Source organism: Schistocerca piceifrons, chromosome 6 (assembly GCF_021461385.2).
Source record: "Schistocerca piceifrons isolate TAMUIC-IGC-003096 chromosome 6, iqSchPice1.1, whole genome shotgun sequence".
In the NCBI taxonomy this organism is placed as follows: domain Eukaryota; kingdom Metazoa; phylum Arthropoda; class Insecta; order Orthoptera; family Acrididae; genus Schistocerca; species Schistocerca piceifrons.
Window position 1 is genome coordinate 279,137,797 of NC_060143.1, and position 24,299 is coordinate 279,162,095.

The window sequence follows — 24,299 nt, forward strand, 5'->3', positions numbered from 1 at the left end:
TCTGTGTGGAATAATGCCAAACTAGACAAATGGTCCCTTTTCATTTGCAGTTGGTATCTGAGACTGCTAGCACGAAAGAAACAGTAATAGTATTGACCCCCCCTCACAGTCAAGTAGCTTCTGACAAGCAACAGCAGCAGCTTCAGGAAAGAACAACTAAACAATTCTGTAAACACCTACCTTACTCCTATCCATTAGCAACTGGGTAACAATAAACACTGGCGGTCTATGAGACCAAACCTAGGATGTTAAGGGTTAATGGTTTCAGATTCAAAATTCGGTTTAAAAAATGTCATAAAATAGAATACAAATTATCAATATTGTGCAGGGAAAAAAGTGTGCAGGGTATACTAATTTTTATCTGTTTGGGGCCACTTTATCTGATTTTAAATTTCTGTACACTGATGCGCGATAGGCCTGAAATGGTTAACAACTTAATGTGCAATGTTAGCTTAAAAAAGTCTTTACCACTTTACAAAGGACATTTTGAGGTTAATATATTCACAGAATTTCTTACTTTACTAAGACATATTACGCAATGGAAATAAAATGACTGTTTGAAATGCATTACCTCAAAACACCTACTGACCATCACTCTTATTCAGACTGTCATAATGCACTGACATTTTGAGACAGATTTTTCGTTTTTAGATTGTTCAGAATCCAGAATTTTTGTCTCTCATACGATGATCATTTCATGCAGTTGCTGCTGATTTAGTGACTATTAGGAAATGTGTTCCAGTTATTGCTGTGTGATGGATCAAAACGTGATTGAAGGCGTGGGGTTCCTGCACCACGTACGGAATCTCTCATAGACTTACAATTATCTGAAACCAGTTCCACAGGGGCAATACTATGAAAAAGATAGATTGCTACTTACCATGTAGACTCACAGACAGGCTCATGAAAAACACTTGTAAACAAGTGAGCTTTCAGCCAAACTCTGTGCCTGAACTTCTCCACTATATGGGAAGTAGCCATCAATCCTTTTCACGATACTGTCATTATTCCATCCTGGATATCCCATTGTTCAATTCTATAGGGAAACAGATCTGACTGAAGTCACAGACCGCTTTTTTTTTTTTTTTTTTTTTTTCTCTGCTGCTGGGATCATGTTGCATGCAGACTGTGTGTATTTTAAATCATTATGAATAGAGATTTCATTTTATCATGTTTTACAGTTATGAACACGACTGAAGGTTATTTGTACTTCCTGTATATTGAATAAAGTCACAATTTTTATGTTTTATTGCATCACATGACAATTTGGACACTGTGGGTAAATTGTCAGGTGCAAATCATCTGTAATACCTCTTGAGCGAGGTGATGGAAAATGTCACGCATGTCCCTGTTACGAGACCGTTAGATATTAGGATTTGTGTTTTGGGAATCAAGTCACGGAAAATATGAACTGTGATTGCAGAATGGGTAAATCAATGTTTGCTGGCATTAAAATGTTAAAAACGTTCTCCCTTATTTCTGCAGAAAGTTTTTCGCTGTTTTTCATTGTTTCTCATCAAATTTTTGATCATTCAATGATGCAACATATGGAACCTAACTAACTTCCTCATTTCCAGAACAAACATGTTTCATCATTTCACTGAACAGCAGAAGTCATTAAGACGATTTGCAACTGATGATGGATGCACAGGGTCCAAAATTAATAGTGTGAAGCAATAAAATACAAGAATAGTATGACTAAAGGTGGTGTTATTCATGCTTTCTGTGTATGAATATAGATGCTAATAACATGCAAGTTTAATTTTATGCTATCCTTTTTGTCTGACATTGCCCTCACTTTGGGCAATTAACTCACTTTTACTTAATTCATCTCTGTGAAATTTTTTTACTTGTTGGAAAAAATTTGTATCTGTGGTTGATGCAAAGAAGTTGCAAAGCAGCAAAACACATTAGTAATTAATTGAATAAACTATTAGTCTATTGGTAATAAAATAAAATGACATTTATCTCTTGTTCACCTAAATGATACCTGCTTGGAGATACAACATATGACACTATCATCACCTTTAAATATTAGAAATGATACCTGCTTGGAAATACAACATATGACACTATTATCACCTTTAAATACTAGAAACAAAACAGGTACTGTAAACATGCTAGATTCGTGGTCCCAAATGGACAAACAGTGCACTTGACAAAGGTTTATAAAGTAGGTATAGGTTAACTAGGTCTTTATAATAGAAGGAAACATTCCACGTGGGAAAAATTATATATAAAAACAAAGATGAGGTGACTTACCAAACGAAAGCGCTGGCAGGTCGATACACACACAAACAAACACAAACATACACACAAAATTCAAGCTTTCGCAACGAACTGTTGCCTCATCAGGAAAGAGGAAAGGAGAGGGGAAGACGAAAGGAAGTGGGTTTTAAGGGAGAGGGTAAGAAGTCATTCCAATCCACATGTGTGTGGATGGATATGTGCGTGTGTGCGAGTGTATACTTGTCCTTTTTTCCCCCAAAGGTAAGTCTTTCCGCTCCCGGGATTGGAATGACTCCTTACCCTCTCCCTTAAAACCCACTTCCTTTCGTCTTCCCCTCTCCTTCTCTCTTTCCTGATGAGGCAACAGTTTGTTGCGAAAGCTTGAATTTTGTGTGTATGTTTGTGTGTCTATCGACCTGCCAGCGCTTTCGTTCGGTAAGTCACCTCATCTTTGTTTTTATATTTAACTAGGTCTTTGCCGCATGTAAAGTAAAGTAAACAAGAGGGGAGAGACCACTTAACCACTAAAAAGTGAACTTCTCACTGTCACTGCAGATGCACTCCACTGATTCAAAGACAAAATTTTTCTTAGGGCTCTGTATGTATTGAAGGCGCCTTGGATGTTAACTCCTATAGTGTCAAATGTTATACAGATGCAAAATTTCTGCAGAAAGTGTGTGTTATGATCTACTTCTCATTATCTGTTTTTCCAAAGAATACAGTTTTTTTTATGAACTATCTATTGTCAAAACCTAAGGAAGACTTTCAACTGTTCCTTTTTTACTGTTGCAATGAGACTAATTGTTGTAACTTTCAAACTTCTCTATTAATGTATCTGATAGGGGTTATGCATTGTCAAGCAAAACCTTTATTCAAGTAAAGTGTGATTTTTGTGAGAACAGGAAAAGCAGAATGAGTGAGCACATGTTTAGTAGTTTTGTAAAGAGCTGATGTGAATTTGAAACATATGGCATCAATGAGCCCCTTCACTGCATTCTTTGAGTAACTCGTATTCTCCAACGAATTGAAAATGTTGAATACGTAATGAGAGTTTCAATTTTAGGCCATTCTGTGTAAGCTGGCTTCAGATACACGATCTGAAAGTCGGCATTTCCAATAACAAGGCTTTTTAGAAAAGTACGGTAACTTGGTATCTTCTACATGTATGTTCACTGATGAGGACCTATTCATACTAACCGCATTTCACAATTTGAACTAAGTGATACATAATATTACATTTGTGAAGTTAAGTTTCATAAATAGAATCCTCAATCTGAAACAGTAACAGCTATGGTAAGTTCAGCACATGAAACCTCTGTGCATTTCCATACGATATACTTACTGGTTGTGTTTTGTGCAGCCTGTAGCTGCTGTTGCAGGAGGAGCTGTTGTTGCACAGAATTTAATGCCGACAGACCTGCTGTCTGCCCATTTGTTGTTGTCGAGTTTGTTGTATTCTGCAACTGCTGCAGCAACTGCAATAGAAAGGAGTATGTCACTTAAGACAGAAATGAAACACATTAAAAATGGCAATAGGAGCGCAACTGCAATAGAAATATTAATCATTCAACAGTCTCGTCATTATTATTGGGCTCTGGTAACAAAGGAGGAATTTTGCCTTAGTCACAGGCAAATGTGTAATTGCGCATCAGACAGATTGACTTCGTACACATTTTGCAACAATTTTTTGTCAGTGCACGTTTTATGCATTTTCCTCCCGACCCCACATCCATTTTCAACACTTCTGCTTTGGTCTTCTCAGTCTTATTTACATATTGGTCTATAATGATTCAGCTTCTGCTAAAGAGCCATATGAATTCCTGGGCTCTCCAAACTTCTTCAAACCAAATGAAGCAAAACTTGTGTAAAAGGTAATTGTTTCACTTATGTTTTTCTTCTAATAAAAATTTTCACTGGTGCCAGTGTAAATTACTTATGCATTGATTCATCATCCTGATCACTGTAAAAAATATAACCATGGCCAGTGGTGCGAATTTCTTGCAACAGTGTAAGAAACAAAATGTAGTCACCTACGGAACATGCTGAAGAAATTCTCGGTGCTTTTGCCACAACTATAAAATCAGGTAACTTTGAAATACTCTCTCTGATGGTGGAACTTTATTCCAATTTGTCAGTTTGTTCCATCGAATATAGTAATGATTGTTTTCCGGGGTGCTTCCTCTCATCTTCCTCTGTTTCTGAATGTTCCTGTTCACCTTTATTATCACAATGTGTGCCCACTTTGTTTTCAGAGGCTTCTTTAACTTCTGTATTATCCTCTTAGTGACACTTTTTTTTAAAATTTCAATATGTTTTGAGCCAAAAAGATTATATGTCTTACTGTAGCCTGCCACAGTCAGTTATAGCCTGTGTAAAATACTACGATTCCTATAAAATAATGAAATTATATGCCATTAATCAGTTTTATACCCAATATTCAGTCAGTCATAGCAAATGACTGAACTATCCCGAAGCAAAGAAATACATTCTACATTCTAAAGTAGCTCTGTGCTGCTTACAAATTATGTTGGCACCAAAATAAATCTGGTGTTTGAATGAAAGAGGGAACAGATGTAGTATATTACAGCCAGCAATTGGCACATACCCCAACAGTGGAGGTGTCTCCCCAATACTGAAGCATGAAACAATGGAAACAGTCCACAGAAATGAAGCTATGAACAGCAAGTCTTCACTGCAGCTGACTGTTGAGAAGCAACTGACAGAAAATTATGACACCTGCCAATACGACCTGCCGTGCCCGACTGGAGGTTAGTAATAATCTTGCAACAGGAAACAGCTTTTATAGGGTTCTTCATTTGTAATAGGATTGGAATTCAATAGTAAGAAAAGATGGTGAAAGGTGAATAGAAAAAATACACTGACTGAGAAAAAGGAATTGAAGAGAAAGCCACCAGGTAAAATTATGAACCTGTTAGGTAATGAAATTAAGGAAGTGTTACAAAGAGATTACATTTCCTTCTGTTGATTACACTGCACTGACATTTGTATGACAATAAACTATCCAGAAATGGCAAAAAGCTCAGTTATGTTTACATTGTTCAAGGTCATGAGGTTACACATTTATAGGAGTATTCTCTGAACAACTACTTCCCAGTGGTATGTTATTGCTATTTCAAAATCTACCCACCTATGAATGTAATACTCCCACCCCCTGAAATTTTCATTACAACAACTTGCCAATACAAGTAGTTTATTATACCATGCAGAGATGTGGTATATTGTATTTCATGATTATGCCTGTCTACAAATCCATTGCCATTCTACTATTACATATATAAACAATGTAGTCTTATACAGAAACTAAATTCTTTATTTACTGTGTTTTCAAGTTCACAGCTCACTCTACACAGACAGAACCACACCGTCCTGAAGCATTACTATGTCTAGTAATATAGCAGCTGAACAGAAACTTAGTAACATTTCAGAAAGTCTTGGAAGCATGATAAACTGAACAATCCATTCCCACTTGATACTTTTTGAAAGGCTGCATGCATAGTTAAGAATATATGTGAAGAACTTACGGCCAGATATTGAGGGTTTATACCACCCAGATTAGCTGTTGGTAAGCTCCACATGCTTGCCTGTAACTGCTGGAGTCGTTTCTGGTCCTTTTCCTTTTGAGTGTCAGCAAATTTCACTACTAAAGGTGAAGAACAGCCCTGAAAATTTATGTTTATGTTAGTGTTTATTGTTGTATGGAGAACATCAACACAAAATTTAGACAGACTATTGTAAATTTGATCAATGAGGGTAGATTCTAATATATTGACTAGACATAGTTGATTGCCATTCTGTGATGGAAGGAAGATTAAGTTTACTAACAGTACCTTCACTGGTAATTAGCTTTTACTTGACAAATATTTCTCACCTCAATTCAAACATGCATATTTCGTAACATATTTTATGAGGACAAAGTTAATTCACCACTAGAATAGTGAAGCATACAGCCTGAATAAAGGTGAAACACATGAACCACACAATATAAAGGGTAAGTTACAGTCAACATCTCTGTCATGCAACAAAAAATTGACAATGCAGAAAACATATAAAATATTCGTTAACAAGTGAACTGTTCTCTCTTCTTACTATTGGTTTTAACATTTATGCATACAGTAACTGTTAAGAGGATGAGATTGTTTCACTTGACATTTGCATTAGAAAAGTGCACAAACACAATAAAATGAAAAATGGAGACAGTACACAATTCATTGTGCCTGTATAAATCTAGTAATTAAACTTAGAAACTCTCGGGAAAAGAAAAATGATGATATGTGGAATAATTCCACATCTGACCACCTGCCACACATGTGAAGTGAAAACAGCAGATTAACATAGTAAATAATACAGCAACAAATGAAACAGGGGAAGAAGAAAAGCATTAACAACAACTTATACACATTCTATATCTTTCGCTGAAGAGAAATCCAAGGAACAGAGATTTCTACTTCACCCACAAAAACAGGTATTCAATACAGTGCTTATCACAAACAAATTAACTCAACTTTGTGATGATAATGCATATATACTACACTCAAGCTCAATAGTAAAGAAAAGCACTACTGCTAAGATAGTAAAACACGTTATTGTTAGTTGAAATATTTGTGGCTCTCACACTGATTACACCACAAACACAGAAATAACAATTAAATTGCATCAATTATATATTTGTACTTTATGCAGTTAGTAGTGAAGAAGTTTGAAGTCCCATCCACACATCAACTACTTCCCCACCTCTGAATATGAACAGTCTTCTCCCTTAAAAACACTGTTGTATTTTCTCTACTGGGTAATAAGGCGGTAAAATTGTTTATTATTGTGCAAGTAAGAATTCCGTGATGCAGAATAGCTTTCATTACCTCATTTGGGAATTTATTCTTTAACTCTTGAGTGTGTGAATACAGCTGTACTACATAGCAATAGGTTGTTGATACTGCTGCTGCTCAATTTTGTTCATCATAAAAACTGGTCTGATCTACTTCATGAACTGATTTCAAGTATATTTTAAAATGTAAAGGAAACTGTACTAAAACCAATGAAATTTCTTGATCATCATAAAAACTGCACAAAATGATCTCTCTACATTATTAAAATTTTCCCAAATCCTTAATGAAGCGTATTTACCATGTAAGGATACCGATTTCATTAGGTTTTCTTATGTTTATGCTTCAGTTCATGAGAACAGTATATATTTTATTCCCAGACTGTGTGCTTGTTTGAAAGTTTGTGATTGCACCTATTATTATTATTATTTTTGTTCTACATTTACTGTTATTTTCCCACACTTATCCTAAACTTTCAGTACAATAAGGTCATGAAACACTTATCACATCTACAAAAAATGGCATGGGACTGAACATGAACACTGAAGTACATATTGCTGTTTCCTCATCACATGCAGGCAGTGGTTGTCTGACAAATAATAGTGTAACTTAAAAATTTAATTAAAAGACACTGACCTCCATTGTTTGGGAATGGTGCATGGCCTTGATTGCATTAATGGCACACTGTTTGGAAGTGTATGTAACAAAGGCACAGCCTGAAACAACAACACACAGTTTCCATCACGAGTCTTCTTTGGGCCAACACAGAAGAAGGTATGGAGAAAGTTTACTCTGGGAAGAATATTCACCATAAAAACACACAAACAAATATTAAAACATTAAACTAGTATTTTTAATGTGAGTGAGATACAGAAAACATTTGTGGATTCATACGGACTGGAGTTGTAATTGCAACATAGTCAAATAAGTTATCCAAATTCTGCAATTTCAACAGATATGTGCACACACAGAACAACAAGATCTAGTACACATACACACCAGATACCTACAAATTTTTTAACATATATACTACAAGCATATCAACAGGAACATAACACGGTAAGCTGTAGCTTCATTTTACATTCACAGCAATGTTTAGTTTTATCACTCTTTGCAGAAGTTAAGACAAAAATTAATGATGTACTGAGAATGGCACATTCTGCAACAGAATTACACACACACACACACACACACACACACACACACACACACACACACACACCCTCTGTCCTCCCCTACAGCCTATAAACTGCTGGACACTCATTGTTCTTGACTGGGTCTAGTAATGTGGTGAATACTAATTTGTTTACCATATCTGTCTAGTTTCTGAAAAATATTCACGAGTTAAGCCTGTAGCCTATCTTAACTACTAACCGTAAGCAGTACCATCATCTTCGTAATGTGATATGGCATGCATAAAATGGCATCATAGACACGTTGTCTATAATGCACTACTGATCTGATCAAATCCAAAAATGTTTCTATGAAAGTGAAGCTTTTAATATTTCGTAGGAATCTATGTTGTTAATTACAAAGCACAAGATGATAAACTTGAGTAAAAATTATATTATGAAGGAAGATACCAGATTCATATTTAACTTAAGAATGGCACTAGCGTAGAGTGAAAAAGGGGAAATGAGGCAGCAGGGGGGGGGGGGGGGGGGGCTTAAATAAAAAACAAAAAGAAAAGAAAATGTAAAATCATAATAAGAATTAATGACGTAAGGAATCATGTAGAATCAACCAATACTCGCGCATTTTAAAATGCAGTTATTAATACACAACACTGAAAAAATTTTTAGTCTCAGAATTACAACAGAAAAGAAGAAGAAAAATTTGCAGCAAAAATTATTTTTTTTAAATGTTGGGCCATCTGGAGCTCCAATTTCTCACACTTTCATTTGTGGCCAAACCCTGCACACACTGTGAATTTGGATGAAATCAGTCATTACAAGTAGATGTGATCCCCTTGTGAGTGGAGTCAATTAGCGAGCTATGAGGGGAATACAAAATGGGATAGGGGCAGTCAGAAGCTGCAAAAGGTCATCATAATTATGTACAAAACGGACAAGAATACTAACACAATGAATCACTTGACTTGAAAGAATTGTGCTACATGTGAAGTATTAAAATATATGTAGTTAATGAAAGTGCCTGAATTGCCTTTGCAACAGGTATTCATTTCAAATTGGGGGAGATGAGGGGTGCACAATGGAGAGCTGTTCACAACATTTGCCAAAAACATCCGAATTATTCAATTAAAACTAAACAAATCATACATCAGTCTGAATTATGATCCTAACACTGGTGTAATTTTGCTCAGAATGTGCCATTATGAAGTCAGTTTCAAGCAATGCTGAGAATATACCTCTTTACATATGACGAAGTAACTGCTGATGCAGTTCGGAAAATGATACACAGAACCTATAATGAAGTCACTGGCCAGAGTAATTTTGTTCTTAGCACAGTAACACTCAATGTGCTGGTGATCTTAGAGATGGTAATAGAGACGTTAAAGATATACAAAAGATTAATGAGTCACTCTTTTTCGTGATAGACAGAACAAACAGAAATGAAGCAGATTTTATAAATTGACTGTAGACATTTTACCTTTGCTCTGACCATTGGTGTCCCGCAAAACTGTGCATTCTTCAATGGTGCCGAAGGGGCTGAACATAGCCCTCACGTCATTTTCAGAGCTCTTTTTGGAGAGCATGCCCACGAACAGCTTCCGCTCTGCCCAACAAAGGAAACTCAGTCAGTAAACTGTAGCATGTAAGGTATGAATTTTATACAGATGTTCTTAATGTATAAAATGTGTTTAACCCCTTTTTTTTTGACAGGTAGATTATAATTCAGTACAAAGGTAAAGCATGCACTACACTGAGTTTTTCTGTTAATAGTAAACAAATAGTTCATAACATTACTTTTGTATTGCAATAATAGCTGTATTTAAAACCAATTACAAGTGAAGATGAAAATTTTAACTTCTTTCTCCAGTCAGACTATTAGTACAATTCAGTCCAAAGCTGATGTTATGAAAAGAGTTTCAAAAGAGCTATTTAAAAATAACTTTTCTCTATGTTATAGGAAGCAGTTTGACTGAACTGACATGAACAAGTAACTCAGTGGACCACAAAATACACTTTATGCAAACACAGAAAATTACATAAAAAGTACATTGGGATAATAAGCTATAGAAATTGTAAAGCAAGAGCTAACAGTTCAAGAATAAACAAACACCCATAAAAATACTAATGGTACATTTATCTATTTCTGCCAATGGCCTTGCTGCAATGCTAACACCAGTTCCTGTCAAATCACCGAAATTAAGCGCTGTCGGGGCTCGGCTAACACTTCGGTGGGTGACTATTCAGGTCTGCCGTGTGCTGTTGGCGAGTGGGATGCACTCGGCCCTTGCGATGCCAACTGAGCAGCTACTTGACTGAAAAGTAGTGGCTCTGGTCACGAAAACTGATAACGGCCGAAAAGTGGTGTGCTGACCACATGCCCCTCCATATCTGCATCCAGCAACGCCTATCAGCTGAGGATGATATGGCAGTCAGTCAGGACCATTGGGCCTTCAGAGGGCTGTTCAGATTGAGTTACATCTTTTTGTACAGAAAGGGATGTATAATTAAATTAATTATGTATAATTAAATTATTCTATCCCTTGAGCAGTGATGAACTAACATTAGAATTATATGACTATCTGCAAATTACATGGGCTTAAGACAACCCTAACATCCTTATGGGTGGAACACAGGTGTGAAGACTATGTCAAATCCATGGTTTTTTTCAATTCTCCCATGAACTTATCCCTAGTGACAACATATAGTAATACTATTAGGACTACCACCTGTACAGAACAAGCTTGTACACACTAAGGACCTAACATCCATCATACATTGTGCACCAGAGAAGTAGTAAAGTAATAACGAAGGACTGGATGCATACATATGCCTCACCACTTTCTCAGACAAAATAATGTACACAAAACAGGTAATGGAATATTCATCAGTCTTATCAAACAGCTGTAATGTCTTGGGTAGACGGAAGACCGCAACATAGTATTTCCATCCCCCCCCCCCCTTCCTTTCCCACTTGAGTTCCCTGATCTCAAACTAAATAACCTGGGGATCACCGTGATGGCATTTGCATGTCTGTTGTCCACCAAGCACCATGTAACTATTGTGAGAACTACTGTGTACAGCACAATTCTCCACACCCAAGAAGCAATCACTTGTATATTATAGCTTTTGATTTCTGTGCTTGCAAACAGAAGCACCAGAAAATATTAAAATTGTCTTAGGCAGAACGCTACTGATTTTTTGTTCTCTGTCCCATAAATACTTCAGCACATTATGAGCCACTTTCAGCTAGTTTGTAATTTATTCTTCTATTGGGGCAAGTACAAATACAGCAACTACATCGTTTTGTCAAAATACTTTTCTTTTTCTATGTGAAACTTCATAAATAGCTGTTATTGTCAGACACATGGAAAGACCCAAATGATGTGCTGAACATGAGTGACTGCAAGGAAGATAAATCAAATTCCTTGCTCAAGGTAGAACTATTGAACAAGTTTCTATGTCCTCAGGTAACTATCAGCACCTGTGAGACACTTTCCCAAGTTGCTTGCCTGTGTAACAAGCTGCAAATTACTTTCCACTTGTTAATGGTTGGAACAGGTGATAATTTGGAACTTCTGCAGAACAACATTATCTGTCTGACAAACCAAAGAACATAACACACGTAAAGTCAACATAATTCACAGACAAATTTCATGTCGTAATATGTGAACACAGATGTATCTACCAGAGACTGTACCATAAAGATTAAGGAGACACTAGCTTAATCATGCAAGTACTGCTAGGGGCACGATGTAATACATGCTGATGCCCACACACGAAAATATGTTACGAAGCCAACACAGTACGAGGAGTACCACCCCAGTGATCAACTGCCAAAGCATTTGCAACGAAGGGCCCTTAATTGAAATAACTTCAAAAAGTGCAGCTCGCATAAAACAGGAAGCCAACTAAAAACTCAAATTGGCAGCAGAGAGATTTCTGGAGTAAAAGTTGGTGCTTAGCAAACCGACCGGCTATTGAGGAATGGAACTTAGGACCAGGGATGGGCATAAACTTGCAATTGGATTCTTCTGTCATGCACCCCCCCCCCCCCCCCCCACTTCCCCTGATACAACAAATGAAAAAATTTATGCAAAAACTGAAGCATTCTAGTATGTATGTTCTCAATCATACTGTTATCATTTTTAAAAAAAGTTTAACAATCCAATAATCAATTACGAAAATTACAATTTTGTAAGTGGTGAGCATCACAAGATATGCTGTGAAAGAATACTAAATGCTCTCTATGAATAACTGGAAAATAAAGTTACGAAGATCACTCAATGTAGAAATATATTATTACATTGAATTTCAACAAGAAGACCCGATTTCTTTGAGGATGCCCACATTGAAATGTTATCAGTGAGCATTAGGTGGTTGTAACCTGAGAGGGAGAGATGTGCCTTCTCAACCAATTCTTGATTTGAAGGACTTTCCACATTCCACAGTGCCTATACAAAAATTTTTGAAGTGCAAACAGTGCACTCAGATTCTGAACAAAATGTGTTTGGCTATCGAAATCTCAACACTTGAAATCCTCAACACCTACCATAGTAGCATCTTATCTAAGGACCTCTCAAAGACCCATATAAATTTTGATCATATGTGAAAGCTGTCCGTGACAGCAAGCTCCAGAAAACCGGGCATGGCATAATAGCTGATGCTGAGGTTAACAAAGCAAAAGAAGTATTGCTTAATGCTGGGATCACATCTCCTTTTACAAAGGAAGATCCAAGAGCAATGCCTCAGTTTAATTCTCAAATATGGCAAGTAATTACAGAACTTATGAGCTACAAGGAACAGACAAAAATTTGTGGGGGTGGGGGGGGAGAGAAGCCACACACACACACACACACACACACACACACACACACACACACACACACACACACAGAGAGAGAGAGAGAGAGAGAGAGAGAGAGAGAGAGAGAGAGAGAGAGAGAGAGAGAGAGAGAGAGAGTAGGAAACACGCTGGCATTCAAAAAAAGCTTCTAGTCATGTGGGAATGGATATTATAGGTCCTATAGGGTTTTCAAGGGACTCAAACCATTTTTCCTGCCAAATAGTGGCACGTTCTTGTAACAATTATGGAGGTGGGCAGCAATCTCGTATCATTCTCTGCAGAGTAGACCACAAAGGCACAACAGTGTTGTGACCCGATGACTGCGGTAGCCAGTGGAGCCTCGTGTTCACGACAGGGGTCCCGGACAATGCGAGCGGTGTGAACAGGGACCTGTCATCTCCGAATACGGCATCACCATTGTGGAGCTAACATCGTACCATCGGATGGACCTGACCAGCCGAAATGTTCACATACTCCTCGGCAGTAATTTGACTTTTCGGAGTAATACGCAGCCCACGGAATACGACAGCATCGCTGCCCATATCACTGACAAACCTCCACAGTGTTTCACTCTTGGGACAGATGTTGACTATGCCACAAGTTTGAGACTGTTTGCAACAAGACTCATCCGACCAAATGACCATCTTCCACTACTCCGTAGACGAGATTTTAGGGATCTGGCACCATGTTTTCCTGTTGCGGGCATTTGCATCAGTGGAATCCCAGTTCGCCTTTTAATTCTCTGTGTATGGAGCCCCCTTCATGTTCTGGTGATGACAGGGTTCACAAGTGCGACATTCAGTTCTGAAGTGGCTTTTGTAGGTGTCGTGCTCGTTGCTTTTCGTCACTGTCCTCCTCAGTGACTGTCATGATCACTCAACACACACATTAGTCTGCCCTGTGACAGCTGCTGATGTTTTTCAGATTTCCCTGTATACAGTAAAAATCTGCGATATGTTGCATCTCAGAATGCCAAATACTTGGGCTCCCTCGGTTACGAAAGCACCCAATGTACAACCACTGACAATTTTTTCCCACTTTCGAATTCACTCAGCTCCGACACACTGCACTCACAGCTGCATGTTCCGACCGCAACTGACACTTGCAACGTTTTGAGGACACTGCGCGAGTTGATTAGTGCCACCAGAGTAACCTGTAGGCTTGACTAGCATCTGCATTTACACCGATAAGCCAGAACATTATGACCACGCCCACCGCTATGGTGGATACCGCTGGTGGCTTTGTGGGTAACTGTCGCGGTGCCAAACAAGGACATGGGCTGCAAATGGTGAAGTCCATAGACATAAGCGACTTTGGCAAAGAGCAGATTATTATTATGCAGAGCCTGTGAACGAGTACCTTAAAAATGACGAAGCTAGTCGAATGTTCACTTGCTACTAGTGTAAGCACGTACGGACAGATGGAGGAGGGCAGTGAAGCTACCAACAGCCGCTAAATGGTTGGACTTCACGTTCTCCACAGAATCTCGGATTCGAAGGCTTGTCTGTTCTGTAAAGCAGGACAGATGGTGGTGCCGAAAGAGCAGAATGCTGGCGCACGCAGAAGTGTTTCGGAGCACGTCGTTCATCGTACACTGTTGAACATGGAGCTCAGCAGCACACCACCCCTACATGTTCACATATTGACGACGACGATTGCAGTGGTCACGGGACCATCGGGATTCGACCGACGGTCAATGGAAACTTGTCGGCACTTCGGGTAAATCTTACTACGGTAGGTCGGGGGGAGTTTCCACAAACGACGTCATCGACGTTAACCACGACTAGAGATGTGCAGCGCGCCAAAGGAGGCTGACGGGAGCAGTATTATGCTATGGGGGACATTCTCCTGCTCTTGCACGGGACCTGTGGTAGTAACCGACGACACGCTCGCAGCTGCGAACCACCTGCATGTCTTCATGCTTGGTGTCTGCCCCGACGGTGATACCTTTCAGCAGTAGAACTGTCCATGTCTCGGCGCAAGAACCGCGCTACACTGGTTTCAGGAGCATTATACTGAATACAGGTTGATGTCTCGGCTTACCACATTCGCCTGATATAAATCCTATGGAACCCTTCTGGGTCGCTATCGGGCGCCACCACCGCGTGTGCAAATCGGCGGCCCGTTATTTATGCAAATTACATGATCTGTGCGTAGACATCAAATGCCACGTACCTCCACAAACCTACCAACAAATTGTAGGATCCCTGATACACAGAATCAATGATGTTTTTCGTTCAGAAAACGTACAAACAAGCTATTAAGCATGTGGTTGTACAGTTTTGGCTCATTAGTGTATGTACAAGCATGCATTTCTCACAGTTTTTCCATTAGTCCTGTAATTTGTTTCAACGTCCGTAAACGATTTATCAAGAGGTTTCAGCAGTACTGTGAAATTCCTCCGCTGCTGCTGCTTACTGTCTACAGGAATGAAATGATCGTCGGACGATCGTAACGAAACGCAGAAAGATTTCACTTGCCGAAATGAATGACACACTTTAAAGGCGACGCCTCTAACAAAGGGAAAGAACCGTGTACTATGCGACTGTAGAATTTTAACTCTGCCTTTCTATACGTATGGAACTTTTTTTCCCTACAATACTGACCCGTTCAGACGCAACTGCAACATTCACGCACCGATCTACACTCTGGTAACACTTCCTTAAGAAATTTACAGAATGGTGTGCGGACACGTTCCACGAACCGGTACCTCTGGCTCGCATGGTCCCATGGAGCCAGATAAGTAAATAATAACGAGTGAAAATGGATATCACGGAAGAAAGTGAATAGCAGGCTCAGGTTTGTTGGTAACACTCTGGGAAATGCGATGCACCTGAAGAAGAAATCGTATAAAACACGCCAGAGCGACTAATTCCAGAGTATTGTTTCAGTGTTTGGAGTTCTTGACAAGTAGGGATGGTATGACATGGAACTAATTCAGGAACAGGGGGCTAGAAACATTACAGGCCAATGTGGTCCATAAGAAAGAGCCACAGAAGTGCTCTGGGAACTCACACGGGGATCCATATATTCGAAGAATATGCGAAACGTCTGTAGCCACATGTATCTCGTGTAGAGATCCTGAGAATGATGTAAGGGGGATTAGGGCGCGCACGGAAGCAATATAGACCGTCATTTTATTGCTCGCACAATACGCAAATGGAATAGGAAAGGAAATAATAATATTGACACGATGTCACCTCCACTCTGCACTGTGAAGAGGCCTGCGGAGTAGATACAAGTTGATTCCGTGATGTTACCTTTCTCCGTCATCACTGAAACTTTGTAATTTGAGATAGGGGACCGTCGTCCGGTAACGACCGCCTCTAAAGTTGTAAGCAACAACCGTTCTCTTAACTTCTGACAGTGGACCTCTTCTATTGCAAGCTCTTTGTTTTGCATATTTTGAGATGATATAGTATGTAACGGAACAAGAAAAAAAATTGTCTAGTAAAGTTGGACTCTAAAATGCGTACCTTTAAGAGCTATGTGCATTTGTTCAGTAGCAGATGTGTGTTTCACAGTAGCGAATAACAAGTGCTCATAGCTCTTGAGTCGCTCACTTTGGAGCCCATGTTAACAGTACACTTTATTCTTGTTTTGATCCAAACTACATCCTCCCAAAACATGCAAAGCAAAGAGTTCGCACTAGAAGAGGTCCACTTTCAGAGGCATGAGAATGATTTTCGCTTATGACTTTCGACTGGGTCGTCTCCGGAACAGGGTCCCTTAGCCCAGACTGATACACTTACCCTTCTCCAACATCCGTGAAAGTTGGAACCACCACCACCACCAGCACATCACCCTGCAAACACTATCCCATCAAAAGAATCCGCACACTCCTATGGAAAGTGGAACTCAGCACTAGTAGAAAAGGTGTCTGGGAGTATGGTGGTGTCAGCAGAGAAGCAGTACGAACAGAAGAATTCAATGACTTCGAACGTTGATGTCGCCTGAGTAGCACATCCACCAGACGAGCTGTTTTCTTATTGCGCCTAAGACAACACTAACTGCGGAAGGATATGATCACATTTTGCGGCACTGTGTACAGTAAAGCAACAGTTCAGAGGTGGTGCCTGTATCAGTACGACACTGCACCCTATTATAAGGCAACATCTGCGAGACAATGCCTTGTCGGTAGTAACATCCCTGAAATGGAGTGGCCTGCCCAGAGTCTGGGAGGAGGGAGAACTTCGACGTCGCTCTAGACCCCAACATACTTCATCACTATCTCCTATGGTTTCGGCTCTTGAGGAAGAATGGGCCGCCAAACTCCCACTTACATTCGGATACATCATTGAATCAAACAGTCATGAAGGCGTAAGTGGGCAGACCGTACATTAATGTTCAACAGTAGGTCCCCAAACACTTTTTCATCCAATAGTTTATGTAGATGAGACTGCATAACGATTCCATTGTCTCCACCTCGCACGAAGAGAAAATAGGAGAGATTAGATTATCTCTCAGGTTTTCAAATCGAAACATCTCCGCTCAAGAACAGGATGTACAGCATTACCGGGGATGCGGTTAGCGCGGAGGCGAACGGGAGAAACGTGTTCCCCTCGCTCCATTGGCGAGCGTTAACATGGAAGGGAATGACCATATCCTGTTCATCATAAGAATAAACCACAGGTAAACATTACGCCATGTATTCTTCCGCGTTTGATTGAATCTCATTGGATTTCGTTTCACGTGGAGCGGAAGCCAGGCTGTGGCTAGTACAGTCCAGCACCATCGTAGACATACGTTTTATGCTGTTACACGCACACAGACTGCGCGATAAAGCGGGACAACAGCTTCACCCCTCGCATTAAACTTTGACAGCACTGGCCAGCCAGCGGTCTAACCAACCTCCAATGATGTGAGCACCTGCAGTTCAGACGTAAAAAGAGACGTGCAAAGAAACACTAACGCTTCGAATGTCATTTTTTAAAGAGAATAAAATAATATTCGGAGAAACTCCAGCACTACCGCGTGTTTCTTAAGTGACCACAAGGAAAGCATAAAATGCTCTCGTTCTCACCTGACATAGTATTCTAATTACAAACAAAAGTGATGAAAATTTATAACTTAAACACAGGGTAATTTTTCTGAGCGAGCCGCGTGTAATGCAAAAGCATACTGCAGGGATTTCACCATACTGTTTAATACTGAAGCCACTGAAGGTATTAGTCAGTCGTCTGGTAATCTCTTAGCTCCTTCCTCATCCGAATCCAAGAAACACATTTCAGTTCTGGAACTGTTACTTGCTACGTTGATAACGAGCCTATCAACAACAGTACCAACGACGCCTACAAGGCGTATATCCCGCCAGCGTTCGGCAGTAACGTGTGAAAAAGCTGCGTGCGTTAGTTCCAGTACGTCCGGCAGCTTAACTGTTCTTGTTACTTATCGGGCCTACTCTCGCAACTTGGCTCCAGATCAGTTCTGTTGGGTTCATATTGTAAAGGTAACGTAGGAAATGTAAAAATACATCATTTGTATGATGTGATCGATGCTGTGAAAACGATTGTTTTTCATGTTTCTACGATAAAACAATTGACTAGTACAAAGAAAGAGAATTTATTTTCTCATTTTTGCCTTAAAGAATTAAATTACGTTTTCTTAATTTAAGCAATTTTTATGAACAGTCTTTCATAAAACATCGCTAATTAAGAATTTGTATTTGAAATGAAAACAGGAATTCCGCGTCCGGTATGCAATTAGCAACAAAAAGACGTGCATTATTCATAAAAAATGGTGAGTTTAGTAATTACGAGATGTAGGTATTTCAAATTGAACGAGGAAAACAAAATGATACGAGGGAGATGAACAAACAAACCGTTAACCGTATTTTGTTATTCCATTACGCAACCGACTGCGCTATACGTAAGATACGGTTTTGTGCATCAGCTGTATTACGTACGGTGGCTGGGAAAACTTCAAAACCAATTATCTGCGGAAATTTATGAAAAACATTAAGAACAGCCTATTTCTTGGCAGTTTTTAACCTATTCAACTCGCGCGTTTCACTACGGAACAGAAAGCAGCCTCAGCCATTTTCATACTGCGCATTAAAAGCGCTCCAGAGACTGTATCTTTGAAACAAAAACTACGTAGCTAAAACGTGATTATGAAAAATGTTGATAACTGTTAATACGTTTGAATATCTTTAAGTTTCATTTAACGTAATTTAGTAATAAGATATCTACTACATAAGTAGGACCTACTTCCAAGAGCGTAATAACACCATCGTACGTGTTCTACAGCTTCTGACCAATCATCGCGTTTGTTTACATCAGGTTTGTTGTTACGATGAACGGATTATTGTTACGGTGCGGAGTCTCCTCCCCCAGGTGGGTGTGGGCGAGAGCCGCTGTTTGGAGCCGTCGCGCAGGGGCAGACGAGGTGTTTTTTCCCGGCAGCGAACAGGCGAGGCTGCGCCAGGCGCGGTCGACTATCTTATCTGAGCGAGCGCGGTCGGCCGCCGTTGTTCCTACGTCGCAGGGACAACAGCGGAGCCGCTCTTATCGCTAACCGGTCCCGGCCCACCTACAGGCCAGGCACCACCGTCGCCGTGCCTGGCGTTCTGCGACCCCCCTCCCCCCCCCCCCTTCATGCCACATCTTAGGAAACTACTGAATTCACGGAAAAAAGTAACTGCCAATTATTATACGATGCATCTCCACATGCGCTTTCTTCCTCATCTAATTGAGGGCCGTTTTAACTAAACAAGCGCCTTTTTTATTATCAAGCTGCGTTTTTTAACGGATTCTGGTACTTTAATACGAGCCTTACATGGATAAAAGGAAATATGACAAAACTGAATATTTGCCACTGTAAACTGTGCCAGTACACAGCAAATTTTCACAAAACTCCATTTTTTCAGGGTTCCACAGAACTCAACTAAGCCTCCTTTTATACTGTGTGGTTGGAACCTTAAACATAAAATTTGAAAGTTAACTTTAATAGCCTTTAAACTCACATGTGCTTGTCAGGCAATCGCTTAACATTCTACAACGTGAACGAACTGTTTGCTGAAGCGTTTGTTCGACAACAATGCATAATGTTCCGTCTAATTCTCTCGCGTGTCGGGCCAGTTTTTACTACAAGATTGGTAGCTATTGTACGCTCTTTTTGGATCATTATTAATATGTTAGAAAATTGAGAATGTTCTGAAACAGTTCTGGAAGCGAAAAGTGGAAGATGAAGCAGAAATCGTCAACTTCAGAAGAGGGAGAAATGCACGATTGCTCTCTCAAATGATGGCTCAGATGGCTCTGAGCACTATGGCACTTCTGAGGTCATCAGTCCCCTAGAACTTAGAACTACTTAAACCTAACTAACCTAAGGACATCACACACATCCATGCCCGAGGCAGGATTCGAACCTACGACCATAGCGGTCGCGCGGTTCCAGACTGAAGCGCCTAGAACCGCTCGGCCTCTCTCAAATGAAGATCTGATTATAGGCTGTCACTATACTGAAACAACGCAAGAAGCAGCATGCAGATTACGATGTCTGTGTTTCAATGATCTGTGCATCTGAATAAACCGAAAGCTGATCAGGTTTACAACGATTAATGTAGCAACATTAGACTTTTGCTGGCCAGTGAGTATGCACAAACTGGATATAATTTTAATTGACGTTTAGCTCCCAAGTAACAGTTGAACGAGTCTGCGACTATTTCTGGATTGTGCTAAACGTCTGGGGTCCGGAAAACCACGAAACTTTTGGGCTTTTTTCAGTTTTCCACTTTTAACACGAAAATTACACATTGTACAAACAATTTGTAAAACATGTGGACGAAAGAGCATGAAATTTCGCGTAGAATAATTACCCACTAACAGTTAAAATCGATTCAGTCGTTTATCCGCAATCGATAGTTTGAGATCGGCAGTTTTTACCAAATTGCAATACTGCATTGCAAACCACCAGCTGTACCAACAGTTTTATTCCTCTACGGTTTCTGTTCATAAAATCACTGGAGGGAAAGTTATACACTGGCGATTTACACAAATATGTCGGTACAGTGGCAGTTCACTGTTGAACTTGCCTTTATCTTCGTTCACACAATATTTGCTAATTATTACAGCAACTTATGTCAGAAGCTCACGATCAAAACCACGAAATATTCGAAGTGTGTGATTGTGATGATCTGACAAACTGCTGCAATGATTAGGAAATATTGTGTGAGCCAATACAGAGGCGATTTTATGTAGTGGACTGCCATTGTGTGTGCGCGCGCGCGCGCGCGCGCGCGCGCGCGTGCGCCCGTGCGCGTGTAGATTAGTACAATATCATTCAACTACTGCCTAAAGATTTGTGGCTCACACTGATGCTGCATATCTAAAATCCCAGTATGCGCCGAAAGAGGAGTGCGGTTAGACACACAGGCCGCAACTGTAATGTAAGAGGAAGGCGTGGGCGTCGACGAACTAGGCTAGCAGGTACGTGAGCCCTTTAAGCGGCTATCTACGTACGCTGCTGTCCGACAGTTCTTCATGCGCCATCTTCCTTCCGCTAGCAGTCTGGAAACCACTTCTCACAACAAACACCGACTGCGGATGAAGCTTACCATTTCAGTTGACTACGAGTCAGTAGACGGCCTATGCATCATTCCCTAATTTCCCAAAACTTTATAGGTGAATAAGGCAATCTGTAATCACTTCAGTCAGATGTCGAATTCTCTTTTTTATACTAAACAAACTCTGAGAACCGTTTGTCACGGGTGCTACACTGAAGTTTCGACAAATGATGAAACAGTGTGTATGCAGTATTCTTGGCTTGCAGATTGGATGCACTCTGGAAGAATTTATTTTGTTCCGGTTTTTGAGAACACAAACAACTTATGACGAAGGACACAAAAGTTCAGGATCTGAAAATGAAAGAACATGTTATTCTTTCGATACATATAGGAAGACGCGATATTCTAATAAACGAATTTTCCGTCAAGTAATATTAAAATGTAGTACAGTGTTCCTTTTCCTGGGACTGCAGACTTTTAGTATGTGATACCACCCATCATAGCAGAACTCCTCTACATTACGAAAATTTGCAAACACATGCTCATGCCCCTCATCCGAATCTGTGCAAAGAAGAAAAAACCTAGTAAGAATCTGTAAGTAGAACATTATGTTAATCCCTGTGCCAAACATATTCCCGTAAGATGAAGCAGTCGTCAAATGAAAATTTGATTTTAACACCCCAATACTTAACTAAGCTCACTGCTTAACATACATAGTTAACTCTATGCCGAATGTAGGAATATACTTGCAAAGAATGTCACTGCACGTCCGGGGTCGAATTATTATCCGTAGGAACTGTAATCTTGATATCTACTCATATATCCGACCAACACACTACTCCTGACCACTGTCTTATAATAATCGAACATATTGTTAAGATCACCACCGCAAGATTTCCTGTAACGCCAGTTCTCTCTGGAACCGAAGTGGGTTTCATTACATCAGGATCCATATTTCCTTATCACTCCACGGTTCGTCTCAATTTGTCGGTTGCGTGAAATATGTAAGCAAACGATCTTGTGAAACGTAAATCGACCGAAAGAGAGCAAAAAGGGGACACTGAAATAATAACGAACCCTCTGACATTCTGACTAATTGTGAAGTCGATACGGCGCCACTTGTGCATACAAATGTGTTTACAGCCCTCTCTTGCTCGCTTGACTAGGTATCAAAGGAGATTATGGTAAACTGTGGAAAACTGTGGAAAACTTTGGCTAAGGTTTCCAGTTCTCTTCAACGACTCAGTTCATCGTAGTTGCGCTGAGTAATGCGACTTCCGACTGTGCTGAATTTGAACTGGAACTGGAACTGTTGGAACTGAGTGGACTACTAACGAAGCAACATCCTCCACCAGCACTAACGTTGTCCACGACGGAGAAACATTTCAGCAAGTAATATATTTGATCGTTTAAGTACACCAAACTTGGACGTAGCTAAGGCTAAACGGCGACCAACATTTGCTAGTGGTTCCCTAGGAGAGTTCCTCTATTTCACAGAAATACTGAAATCACAGTCTGACGCCGTGCAATTTGTTCCGCATGCCGGACGGTGATGGGTGTTTGCGTTTCTTGCTCGCTATAGTCCTTCATTTGTTATCCACCATACGCCCAGACTACGGGGACACCGTAGCAGTTTCCACGTCCGGTCACTCCATAGCAGAATAAAGCAGATGTAAAGATGCCACCGCACGGCGATCACTATTTGAGGTACGCCGCATGCCAGTTTGTAAAACGGAAGCAATATGGCCAGTTCGACAATGCCGGTAGCCACGCAGAGCTTCCAGGTATTCTCGAGCTGTGCACCTTTTCCAAATCTATTACCGAGAATCCACTCGTTTATGTAAGTCTCATCCTGCATTCCTTTCCGGAATGAATCCACAAACGAGATCTCCTTTAAATCATCTTGTCTCTCGGTTGTGTTGGCAGGATTGCCGTAGTGAAACATTTCTTGACGTCTTACAGTAACCTATTACGAAACCACTTCGTGTCAATGACTATAATTGGTAAGAATCTTACCGTATGTCTTTAATTCTTTAAGGTTACTTCTCTAGGTCTTGTCTATTTTATGTGAATTGTATTTGATATTCGGATCCGACTTCCCATCACTATAACTTTCTTATGCGGAGACTATTTAATTCTTTAGTCGCATGACAGACTGCCTGTATTCTTCTTCTTCTTCTTCTTCTTCTTCCTCTTCTTCTTCTTCTTCTTCTTCTTTCTTCTTCTTCTTCTGTCCGAAGACTGATCTGATGATGTTGTCCACGCTAATGTATCCTGTGTAAGCCTCTTAAGCTCTTCAGCCTGCATCCATCTGAACTTGCTTACTGTATTCAAGACAAGAGCACCCCACACAATTTTTACATCACCCCACCCTCTCACCAATTACCGATCTGCCGGTTACTTGACGCTAAGGATGTGTCCTATAAACTGATCCCTTCTTTCAGTCTATTCGTGCCACAAATTTCTCCTCCACACTCTCCCATCCCTTCTTTTAGTCTAGTCATCCCATTAAGTTTCTCCTCCACCCTCTCCCCATCCTCGGCGAATCCGAGTCAGTAGACCTCACTATTTTTCAATTTGCCTTCCAATTTAACTTTCAGCTTTCCTATGTAGCTCTGTACTTCTATTCTCTTCGTGCTGAAACGCTTGTCATCCACGTTTCACTTCCGTGCAAGTGATCCTCTCCAGGTAAGTACGACCAGGAAACACTTACCGACATTTACGATTACGTCTGTATCCCATATCTC

At 40.2% G+C, this 24,299-nt stretch overlaps 1 protein-coding gene across 16 annotated transcripts in view; it reads right to left on the reverse strand.

Annotated features, from left to right (window-relative positions):
- Nucleotides 1-24,299, reverse strand: part of LOC124802672 (CUGBP Elav-like family member 2) — an 858,657-nt gene that overhangs the window by 48,637 nt on the left and 785,721 nt on the right. For all 16 annotated transcript variants that reach the window (XM_047263599.1, XM_047263598.1, XM_047263594.1 and 13 more), the window contains 4 exons: nt 9,681-9,806; nt 7,707-7,786; nt 5,772-5,909; nt 3,572-3,704 (listed from right to left, as the gene is read on the reverse strand). In XM_047263599.1, the coding sequence (XP_047119555.1) occupies nt 3,572-3,704; nt 5,772-5,909; nt 7,707-7,786; nt 9,681-9,806 (477 nt within the window). The remainder of the gene's footprint in view (nt 1-3,571; nt 3,705-5,771; nt 5,910-7,706; nt 7,787-9,680; nt 9,807-24,299) is intronic.